Source organism: Prosopis cineraria, unplaced genomic scaffold (assembly GCF_029017545.1).
Source record: "Prosopis cineraria cultivar Desert tree isolate PC_DT_omini unplaced genomic scaffold, ASM2901754v1 PC1429, whole genome shotgun sequence".
NCBI lineage: Eukaryota > Viridiplantae > Streptophyta > Magnoliopsida > Fabales > Fabaceae > Prosopis > Prosopis cineraria.
Window position 1 is genome coordinate 19,554 of NW_026556754.1, and position 12,198 is coordinate 31,751.

At 29.6% G+C, this 12,198-nt stretch overlaps 1 protein-coding gene across 1 annotated transcript; it reads right to left on the minus strand.

Moving 5' to 3' along the window:
- Positions 1-400: 400 nt before the first annotated feature.
- Positions 401-8,333, minus strand: LOC129300101 (cycloartenol synthase-like). Its single transcript, XM_054938628.1, has 4 exons — positions 6,954-8,333; positions 6,142-6,267; positions 5,845-5,947; positions 401-513 (listed from the first exon to the last, which is right to left on the minus strand). The coding sequence occupies exons 1-4, from the start codon at positions 7,152-7,154 to the stop codon at positions 401-403; spliced, it is 543 nt and encodes a 180-aa protein (XP_054794603.1). The 5' UTR covers positions 7,155-8,333.
- Positions 8,334-12,198: the final 3,865 nt, after the last annotated feature.

Below are 12,198 nucleotides of genomic sequence, written 5' to 3' on the forward strand. Positions count from 1 at the left end.
GAATCACCTTGCTCAAGTTTGTTGCAAGAATCCATAAATTGATGCCATGAAGAACATGGCATCGTGCGACGAGGGCTACTCTGCAATGGCGATGGAGATGGCGATGCCGTTACATAGTTGCTCGTCGCCAAAGCAAGAAATGATGAAAAAGAAAGTAGAGATGTTGATTTGCAGCATGAAGTCGGGTTTGGAGGTTTGCACAAGAATATGCTATGGAGGCTTGCTAGTTGCGGCAAATCGGGAAGTCCATCTCCATGAATAGCGTTTCGTCTCCCACAGTCGCGTCATCTTGCCTTCCCAGCTGATCCGTGCTCACCGTCTCCCACAACCCCGTCTTCTAGCCTTCCCAGCTGATCCGTTCTCGCCATCCCCCACAATCGCGTCGTCTAGCCTTCCCAGATCAGCGCTCACCATCTTCCACAGCATCATCATCTCGCCTTCCTGAATCCATGCTTGCCGTCACCACCACTTCATCACCAACAAAGTTAGGGAGGGATAGAGGGGGAGGAGAACCTTTCCACCGTTTCATCAACAGCGTCAGAGAAATGAGTGATCTAGTTATATGATGACTCCGTTCTTGGGATCATTAGGAGTCGAAGAAGTTGATCGAAGTGTGAATAGTTGTGTAAGGCGGATGTCATGTAGAGAAAGCAATTTTCTTGATCTGGGTTAAAAAAAAAAAAAAGTGTGTGGTGAATGACACATGCTGCCACTTAATCAAGGTTTGGTCAACTAACGGTCAAACACTTGGATTTGTTGGTTCAGAATTACATTGCACCATTTTTAAAATATTAAGAGCAATATTATGCCTTTAAATACTTAAAGATACTAATTGCATTTCAAGAAATACTTCAAGGATAGATTTGCCTTTTAACTCTAAATTTAATCAAATCTTAAAAAATAAACAAAACAAATTACTTTCTTCAACATTTGATTTCTTGTCCAAACTTAATTAAATATGAGGAAAGACATGCACAGACATAAATGAGTGATATTAGGACGACGTGTGATTAAATTAAAGTGTAAAATATAATTTATTGCAAAATCACAATATTCAAATTTCAAAGTGAGAGATAATTGAAGAAAAATGACAAAGGAGGGTGTCCCTTCAATGGCTGTTTCCAAATGCGGAGCATGAAGAAAGTCAATCAAACGTGGATGTCAATCACAGTCCCACAAAAAGTCATTCTCTTCGTTCAAACTTGCTATCATTTCAGGCTCCCCAAACTTCCTTTAACTTTTTCTTAAACCTTGTCCTTTTAATTTGCTTTTTTATATTATAAATCTATATTCTTCAACTAGTGTGTTATCCATTCTAACGTCGCATGCAATCTAACCCACTATATTATGCAATGTAATGTGAATTATATATATATATATATATATATTGATTGGATCTTGTTGGATCTTTAGAGCTGATTTGAGTTAAAAAATAAGATACGAGTCCAATGAAATTGAATTATAGAGAAAAAAAGAAAATGATAATGATCTTAGATAACTTTTTTGTGGGAAGAGGGTAATGAAATAATGGAGAAGTCCTTTAAAAACCCTAATCATTCTCCCCTCATGAGCATCCAATTATTTCAGAATGTTAAAATTGTTTTTAAATATTTTTGAGTTGGGCCAAAACTCAACCTCAAATTTTGGGCAAACGCAATGTTCAAACTACAAATTAAGTTGGACATCGGGTTGGAGTGAAGCCCGGTCCAACTCAACTCATGTATATCTCAAGCTACTTCAATTTTCAGAGTGTCTCCCACTGCTGGCTCAATCCACAAAAAAAGCCATCTCCCTGCTCAATTGGGCTCATACTCATTAAAACCATTATCCACGGGTTACGATTGACAGTGTGGTTGATCACTATCAAAGCAGAAAATAATCGTTGCTAAAAATGACTTCCTTTTTTTTTTTTGGTACTATACATCATTACGTACGCAGCACACACAAAAGACAAATTCTAAAAATCACTTGCCTTTCTTCAACATGTACGTACTTATTCATGCTACTGGTTTTCTGTTTCCCTAATCATAATGGTGAAGTTCTTGTACGTGCCATATACCTTGTTCCAACACGCCATGAATATCAACCACATATTTATAAATGAAATTGCCTTTTCAGAGTCGCAAAATTTTTTAAAATTTTAAAATTTTGCCCCTTAATTTATGTTTATGAATATTTATTATTCATGACTTATAAATAATCCATTCAAGGCATTATGTTTTTTGTATGTGAACTTCCTGTGCATGTGAGATACGGTCAAACAAAGATTATTTTGAAATAGTTTCGCAAGCAATAATATTTCTATCTTTATTTTAAAAAGTACCACAATTTTTTTTAAAAGGAAGTTTACATTGAATAGACGTAACCTTGTGAAAATTAATTTTGTGATCTCTAATTTCCAACTCGCAATACAGTTTGAATACATTTTTGTGGGGGCAAAAGATAAAAGGAAGGCAATATTATATTTCCAACTCGTACTATAGTCCGCATACAATTTTTCCCTTAGTTTTAACAAAGTTCTGTTGAAGTCAACGCCTTTCTCCCTCTCCAAAATTTTTTAGATATTTGCCTGACATTTCTTTCTCTCCAAGCATACTCAATGGTGGTGAACTAATAAAAAAAAAAGACTAAGAGGAATCTGGAAATAACTTCACCGCCATTCTTCTCAACTATAAATATGTGTGTGCGTGCTTGATAAGAGATTGAAGTCAAGAAGCATCTGTAGTTTGAGTCATTGAGCGCTGTGTGTGCTTCGTGAGAGAGAAGTGAGTGTGTGAATGTTATGGGTGCAAGAGAAGCAAAAGAAAAGTGAAGTGACCTAGTAAAAGATTGCGAGTATTGAGAAGTCAAATGAACGTGTATACTTGTTACTTGAAGCAATAATAAAAGAAGTTTCTCTCTCATATAGGGACGCATCTACGTTAGAGATAGAGGGGGCAATTGCCCCTACTAAAAAAATAAAAATTTTATCTAAGTTTTAATTAAAACTACACTTGCCTCCTTTTAAAATTATTGTTGCCCCCCCATAAAAAATTAATTGCCCCACGCTCTCTTTAAAATTATCAAGCATACATATTTAAAAATATTTTTTACTCATATTTATTATAAAAATAAATTTATGATGCAAATGACATTAATATATATTTTTAAAATTGTTATAAATTTTATTTATATATTATTTTTATTAATATTTAGAATTATATTTTCTTCAAAATAGTTAATATTTATATTTAGTATAGATTTTGCCCCCTCCAATAAATTTTTCTCGATCCGTCACTGCTATCATATAAGTCCCTCTCCTTCCTTGTCCAAACCTACACTAATTATTTAGTGGTTTACCCACTCCAAACTCCAACAAGTTCCACAAGCTAAGTATGGGTTGTCCTATTTTATTTTTTCCGGTGAAAAATCACAAGTTATCTTTTAACAAAGATGATTGAATATTTAATTATATTTATTCAGCCATGCGTGCCATACGTGGGATATGTACTTCAAATGCGCGCGCGCGCGAGAGATACCTACACGCTTTAATTAGACTAAAATAACGACATTTGATAACTAACACTAACACTACAATATTATCTTGTTCACTTGGTATGTCCTTTATTTAGACTATAGACAATTGTACGATCATTATTAAATAAATAAACATAATTATAAAAGCCTTAGGCCACAAGGTAGCACGAATCTCCCTCGCAAAATGAAGCATGAGGAGCTTGTTAAAGAGATGAAGAGAGTGATTGAAGTCGCCTCTGATATTCCGAAAGAGCCCAAATTGGAAATATATTTCCATGCATTGGATAATGTAACGTGCAATATTTCAAAGCCATTCCCGTCAGTTCCTAAACAAAAACCATAAACATATCAATTAGTAATGAAGTTAGAATTTGTTTTAATCATAGATTTAATCAATGGTTATGATTAAAAAGTGAAAGGAAAATCATGATAAAAAATAAAGAGACCCCTCGATCCCCACACGGACACAGATCACCACAGAGGAATTTTATTTTTAACTATTTTGTAAATTTTGCCCTTGAGTGAAATATTTAAATACCCTTATTAATTTCATTAAAGTAAGGGTATGAGTGTAAAAAAAAATATAAAATTTATGCAATGTCCTATATTTTGGACTAAAGATTTTTTCTAAAAAATGATTTATATTATAGTCCAGAATAAATAACAAGTGAATGTCAAGAATTAACACGTGAGTGGCTTCGCTATGCCATTATTGGGTCAACTTTACATCAATTTTTCAGATTGCACCTCACAAACCAATTAAAAACAAGTTTTATTAATGAAGAAAAAAATGTAAATTTAAATCCTCTGAAGTTAGAATTAATGAATTTAAGTGAAGCTTTCTTTTTCAAGTAAGTGAGAGAAGATTTTATATTTTATAAAAATAATAAAATGGGAGAAAATACTAAAAAACAAACTTCACAAAAATTCACTAATTCTAACTTTAGATGATTCGAATCCAAAAATACAAAATAGAGTACAGCATTATGACCTGTTTTTTTTTCTATTTTTAAAAACTATTTTTTATTTTTGAAAAGGAAAATTTTCAAAAATTTGTTTGACTAAGCATTTTCGATTTAATCTTTTTAAAAACTATTTTTATTTTTTTTTAAAAAAAATAAAAACAACTTCATTTTTTTGTTTTTAAAATATAATACATTTGATTATTGAAAATTGTAATTATCTTCAATCATAAATTACCACCATTTAACTATGTATAACCATTACAATTAGTTTAATTTTTTAATTATAAATGAATTTTTATTTTATTTTCTTTTGAAGAATAATTTTAAAAACTATATTACAAGATAGTTTTTAAAATAAAAATGGGAATAGAAACCAAATAGACTTAGTTCTTTATTCTTTTGTTTTTGTATTCTTTTTCTTTCTATGTGAAAGATCTTTGTATGTTTTTTCACGGAAAAGTTCTTTCTATTTGAACAAGGCTACTTTTAAATTATTCAATAACATAAACAAATTATTTTTCTACTCTATTTTTTTCATTAAACTTCTATCACTTCTTTCAACACACATCTTATTTTTGCCTTCAACACATTGAAACGACAAAGATATCTCATACATCACACGAGCCTAGTCCATCCCTTTAATGAAAGTGTGAATTTCGGAACATTTAAAATTGATCAATATAATATTTATTTTATAATTATAATTTTCAAATTTGATATTAAAATTACAATCGATTTCTGAAAAACATATTCAAATTTAAAAGTTATTCTCTTATATTAAGATTAATAGCAACATAACAAAAGATATATTAATCTTGAATCGGCACTAAAAGTTATCTTAAAGATTAATCTTCCTTAATAGTTTTTTAAAAACAATAAATTATAATACCTTTTTTAAATAAATAATACTATATATTAACAAAAACTTAAAACTTTATTATTATAAATTACTCTTACATCAGTGCATAATATGGTTTATATACCATTTACTATGTGAACATTGATGTCGTGTCAATGCTTTTAAAATAAAGTTGATTTTCCTTTGTTTTTGGGAAATCAACTTTAGTTGTTTTCTTCTTTTTTTAATATATGATGATCATTGCATTTTCTTTTTTGTACAGCCCAACTATTTTATTTTTTTATATATAAAAAATTACGTGATTGTTTGAATTCAGGAGTTCATTAAGATTAGTATACATTTCCATGCTCAAGAAACACTTAAAGAGGGATTTATAGATTCTTACAATGAGATTCAATCCCATGATCTTGTGAATGATAGATCATTTAATCTTCATCAATTGTATCAACTATCAACCTTAGTCATTCAATTACTTTTGCAAAAACCATCCAACTATTTTAATACCCCATAGCAACTGACAATTTACCCAAAACGTATAACTTGGGCCGAATGTAAAGAAATGATAGACCCGAACATAAATGGGCGATTTTGCCAGCGGCCTTGAAGCCTGGGCGGAGAAAATTGAAAAGCAATGGGTTTTCAGCCCAAGGAAGATATATTAAAATATTGATATAATCAGAGAAAGAGAATATTTTATATATTTAATTTTCTACGCTTAGTACCGGTTTCAAATTAAATCAAAACATATGAATTTTTTATGCATTATTTATTCTAAAGTTAAGGGCAAAAATACCCATAAACCTTGATTAGATAGAAATGTAGTATATATATAAATATAATTAAGGACAAAGTCATAAGTCTTCCTGTTAAAGAAACATCCCCGACAGCCTTAGGTCTACAAGCGTTTCCATTTGCACTTGAACATCCCTATTAATGTATAATAGCATATTATTCACCTGTTACATGCTTCATTCATATTAAGATAATTGTACAAATCATTATTTCAAATATGCTGATTGCTGAGTCGACTTTAATGCAGTATGGAGGATAATGCCAACTTTGCTTATGCTTGGATCGGCCATGGAATTTGCTTGTACCAGCAAAGTGACTAGTTAAAAGTATTTTATAATAAGGATCGAATGAAGTCATATAAAAGATAATTGACTGTGAGTTTGAGTTAATTCCATAGTCATATAAAAGATAATATATTAAAGTGCAAGGGATCATATATCTTGCTTCTTCTTCACTGGAGAAGAGTATATAGATACTGCAAGGCAACGATTATGATAAAGAGTCAACGATTCAAATGTGTGTGTGTGTGTAATTATAGTAAAACTCTGATATTAAAAATATCATAAACAAGGTAAATAAAATTAAAGACATATATATATATATATCAAGTAATAGACGATTGATCAAACTATATTGGCAGATCTGATGTCATGGTAAGCTTATGATGCCTTATGATGTTGGTACTAGTTACAAGTTAAAGCATACAGGAAAAATTTAGATCAATTAAACAAATATGGAGTACCCAGAGAGGAACTAGAATATATATATATATATATATATAGAGAGAGAGAGAGAGAGAGGAATAGCAGAAGAAATGAAACCTGAAATCGCCAAAGGACATCAGCACAGGCTTTGAAACGAGAGCGATTAGAGGAGAAGCGTTGACGAGCAGCTTCAACTTCATCTCTCTCCTCTTTGCTTCCATCTTCATCGTGAAACTCCCATGTCTGCCTTCCCACAAAGTTATTTGTACTGAATATGTAAGGGTCATTCCCTCTCTCTCCTATCCTCTGTCTCCACATTCTGATCTCTCACACTCTACTCGGTTCTTGAAACCATTTCTAATATATAGACTACTGTTTTAAGCACGTTGGACTGTGGACCAGAGTAATTAACCACTCGGTTTGAATTAAAAAGAATCGTTTGGATTGGATGATATTAAGCCGAAAAACCATCCTAGAGCTTCTAAAAAAAGAAGCCCATATACAGTCTCATATATTCGTCATCGTTTAAACTAAATTATAATAATGAAATAATGGCACAAAAAATTAATTAATAGGCTCATTACTATTGCATCCAAATTAAGTTGGTAAATTCATCAAGATAAGTAGTTTTGATATTATATATTCTCATTGATCATGCTTTGTAAAATTTCGGTTTCTTTTCCTGCTTTTCCTCTCTTTCATTTGTCTTCACATGCAGTATATCGAAAAAGTACAAAACATCCTTGTGAACTGATATATTTCCAGCTATATATAAGATTCAAAATGAAAGGAAGAAAGAAAGATAAATTCTTCCTGTCTATACTGAGTTCATGAATGTAGGAATATTCTATACGTTTGAATTATTTCACACACGCGCACACACTTGAATTGCCTACTCTCTCTCTTGTTTGGGGCATTCTCAATTTTTTTTGGGGCCAAACTTGACATTCTCAAGTTATTTGAAGCATTCTCTCTCTCCCTCCACTTGTTCGTTATTTTTATTTTTGGTAATCACTTGTTCGTTGTTTTTGTTTCTTCATTATTGTTTGTTTAAACCCCCCAAAACACTTGATAGATGTTTTTGTTTCTTCTTGTCTGTTTTATTGTCCCCTCAACACCCAAAAAAAAAAACTAGTTATACGCCATGAAAAATATATTTTTTGAAAAAAAACCACCTTTGATAAATTGTATGATGCCTGTTTAACTTCAAAATTTTAAAAATAATATATTTTTAAAGGTTTTAAAAAAATATTTTACATAACTTTTAAAATAATATGATATGATAGGTGAAAGAAATTTTATAAAATTATAGATACATACCAAAATATCATGAACCCAAAAATAATTTGACCCCGTGGACCCCATTTCAATGGGATCAAATGAGTCATTACTAGAAAAAATAAAATTAATGATACATATTTAGTGATAAATCTCTAATTCATCACTAATTATAAGCATTAGTGACAAAAATTTCGTGATGGACTGAAATCTGTCACTAATTATATAAATTAGTGATGAATATAGGATGTCATCATATTTTGATTAAATTTTATAAAGATAATGACCAATTTAATTTCCGTCACTAAATCTTTATTTTAGTGACAAAAATTTTTAATTAAAAAATTAATAAAATGAGCTTAAATAATTTATAAAAATTAATAATTTATAATATACATGGAAAGGTTCACATAAAAAATCTTTAAATTATCAAATTAAATAATTTTTCTTATTATAAATAAAATATATAATATAAAATGATATAAAAATAAAAAAATTTTTTTTTTATCATTTAAATTTAAATGTAAAATAAAATTTTTACCATACGAACATATTTAAATTATAAAATAAATAATATAAAATGATACATACAAATATTTATTTTCATAATAAACATTATTTGGTATTAAATAATATATTTATTAACCAATAATAAATATTGAATTACATATTTATGTGTTAATGTGTGTAAATGATAATATATATTGTCAACATATTTATATAATAATATATTAAACATATAAAAAATATTTTTAAGTTAAATATATGTGTTCAATTAAGTAATACACACACACATAAAATTTTTCATGTTAAAAATAAAAGGTCATCACAGCTCAACTAATAAAAGACATGTATGGAAAGAAAAAAGTTTTGGGTTCGAGGCAACATTATATTTAAAAAAAAATTAAAATATATTGTTGACATTATGATGATGTAACTTGAGGTTCAAGTAGCAATGATGTGATAGGTAGTAAGTGATGTGTACTTATAAGGTGGTGTGAATGGTGACATAATAGTGATTAGACCTATAAAAATTTTAATTTTAAAGTTAGTAGTATATATAGAAATGATAATATTAAAAAATATCATTAATAAAATTTTATTGTTGTCAAAGTATCTTATATTTTGATTTGCAAAATCTTTCACAAAAATGTCTTATAATATGAGAAGAATGAAGTATAAATTTAAAGATAACCAACTTATTGAATGTGTAATTCACTTAAAAATGTCTTATAATTTTAAATAAAAAAAGTAATTTAATTTGTAAGTAGTTTTGGGAGTTTTCTTTTTTAATGAGACTTATTCTTTTTTTTATCCGAAAAAAAGTTTAGATGAGTTTCATCTAGGAGCTTACTGGGTCAATGCTTGCCTTCAGGTTTAAAGATGGCTTATAGAGTTACTTATAAATTACTCGCTAATAAAGTTTTCATATCAATAGTAGAATTTGATTCAATGATTTCATGAGTCGAGTCAAATCCTTACTCTTCTAGTCATATTTAAGGTAAAGAGAGAATGTTTGTTTTGGTTCTATTTACAAGACATCTCAGTAATTATTATGTTCATCTTTACCATCGTGCTCCTATTAAATATAAGAAAGTTTATTAAATGCTAGAATATTTTATTTTAAAGTAGATATATTTAATAAAGTTATAAATTTGTTGATTTTTTAAACAAATTAATGATGTTTAAATTTTTTTATTCCAATAAAAATGTTAAAAATGATAATGAATAAAATTAAAAATAATATTAACTGGATCAACTTTTATTGGTTTAAAGTTTAATCTCTTTTCATTGTCATAATTCACCTCATCTAAATTTTTATGTGTGTCTATAATTATAATATTTAAATATTTTTTTGGTTTATCAATAGTAGAGTCGGGCCTAGATGACTTGTATAAATAAAGATTTGAGTTTTAAAAATTAATTTTTTAAGTAATCAAGTTTAAGGACCTAGCTTTAAGAAACTTTACAAAAAAAAAGCTCGGATCCAAACGGCCCTTCAAACCTTGTTATCTTATTATCATTTTTTAAAATCTTTGTGGGACATGTGTTTGATTGGTTTAAAGAAAGACCTTGCTGTTGAACCCTGATCACTCAACTTTGTGAACCCTATTAGACCTTGCAATCACCTTTTGCTTCTCCTTGCTCATCTCTCTCTCATCGCCTCACATTCTCAGCCACAACCAGTCAATCAGTCAACCTCACGCCTCTTATTCCTTGTCTCTTCCTCACCATCTCACATCTCATCTCTTTGATGGATCAGATTCTACTCTCACCTCTTGCATATGTGAAAGCTGATTTTGCTCCCACAAAGTAAAAAAAAAAAAAAACTTCTCTTTCAATGACTTATAAGACTAGCTGAGGCAATAAAGCAATCTTGTTGGAACAAGCTAGGGAAAGAAATTTGAGAGGCTTGGAGTTAGCTTCAAAGGTAAAATTTCATGGGTTCTGACATATTTATTCTGATTCTCCTTTATATTTCGTTTGTAGCTGAATTATGAAGGGGAAGCAAGTTGGAAATTAGACTTATGGTCTTCTAAAGATTTTGGTTTTTGCATTAACATGAAATCGCTATATCATACCCTTCTCAGTTACTGTATTTTGAATTGTTTATGAGAGGGACCAGTTAATAATGATCTCTCAAAAGTACTATTATCATTTTAAGTTTGTTCAATTGGTATTTTTGAGGTGTGTGAAATTTGACCTTAAGATTAATTGTGTGAGTCTTGAAACTTAATTCTTAATGTTGTCTAGCTTAAAATTCCAAGCTTGCTTTTCAATTGCTTTATATTCTATTTTTAGATAATGATGAGAAGGATTTAAATTTACATTGATAAATATTTTAATTTTCATCTTAAATTTAAACTTTTAAATCTTTGTTGAATTTTATGTGAGATTTTATATGTTGAATTTAGACTTTTAAATTTTTATTGAATTAAAATATTAATTTTTTTTATTAGAGAGCTTACAGGTCTGATATTAAGCCTTGTTGGTAAGGACTGAGTCTTCAAATTAGATTAAATTTTAAATAAACCTAACCTGCCTGGATTCTCATCTCTAACTAACAGCCCTTTGACCCCACCGAAATGGTGTTCACGGGGTCGAAATTCATGGATGTAATGCAAATACGTGTATGATTATTCTCCGTGGCCTCCGTAGCTTGTTTGTTTCCCATGCAAGGTTCTGAAATATTCTTTCATGCTTGGCTACAAAAATGTATATTTCTAGACACCAGACAAGAGTTATTTAAAAACACTTAGAAAAGTGAAAGTGTGGATGATGTTTCCAGATAAGGAAATTAAATTGTTATACTGATTGCCTAGCTCATCAAATTGATAGAAATAGTTTTAATATTAAAATTTTTAATGATTTATCATTATGGAATTTTTATGTTCAAGTATCTCCTGATTTTATTATAATTATATGACGATTTTTAACCGTCACCTTATCAATTAAAAAATGGAAAAGAAAAGAAAAGAAAGTGAAAGTGCCTTGACGTGCAACGCTGCAACAACTAGTTAAGAATAATCAACCACTAGATTAGATTTAATAAAATAAATGGTCAGATCTACATCAAAATGCAAACCACGAGGCAAAGAATCGAGAGAAGTTCTGTGCCTATTGTTGGCCTTACATTAACTGGAGCTTCGTTTTTGTTCCTCCTATTTCTATTATAGAAGACTTTTGGAAAGATTTGATATTAAGTACATGATGTAGTATTAATTACCTTTTTCAACCTTATCTTTATTTAAACTTATTAATTATGAGAGAAAATGTAATAAAAGTTCAAAATTTTTTATTTAAATGGGGATAAGAGTATAAGTTTTATATTTAATCACTTCTCTTTGATTATCGAGAGGTAGTTAGTTAAAGGTGTTTTATAATAGAATCAAGATGAAATTTATTTTTTCAAATAATTGACTCCTGAGTCTGAGTTAACCAGATAATCAGATAAAAGATAATAGATTAAGGGGCAGGGGCTTGCTTCTTCTTCGTTGGAGAAAAATAGATACTGCAAGGCAGTAGATGCTTTTCTTTACTCCGGCCTCTGAGATTCAGGTATTGGCTACTAATGCCAACATAT

What these genes read in the sequence shown, in the direction of transcription:
- LOC129300101 (XM_054938628.1), bottom strand. Translation starts at nt 7,154, where the DNA reads ATGTGGAGACAGAGGATAGGAGAGAGAGGGAATGACCCTTACATATTC. An exon ending in ATGTCCTTTGGCGATTTCAG is followed by an intron (nt 6,268 to 6,953) that starts GTTTCATTTCTT and finishes ATACATTAATAG; the next exon opens with GGATGTTCAAGTGCAAATGG. An exon ending in AAATTGTCAGTTGCTATGGG is followed by an intron (nt 514 to 5,844) that starts GTATTAAAATAG and finishes AACGGTGGAAAG; the next exon opens with GTTCTCCTCCCCCTCTATCC.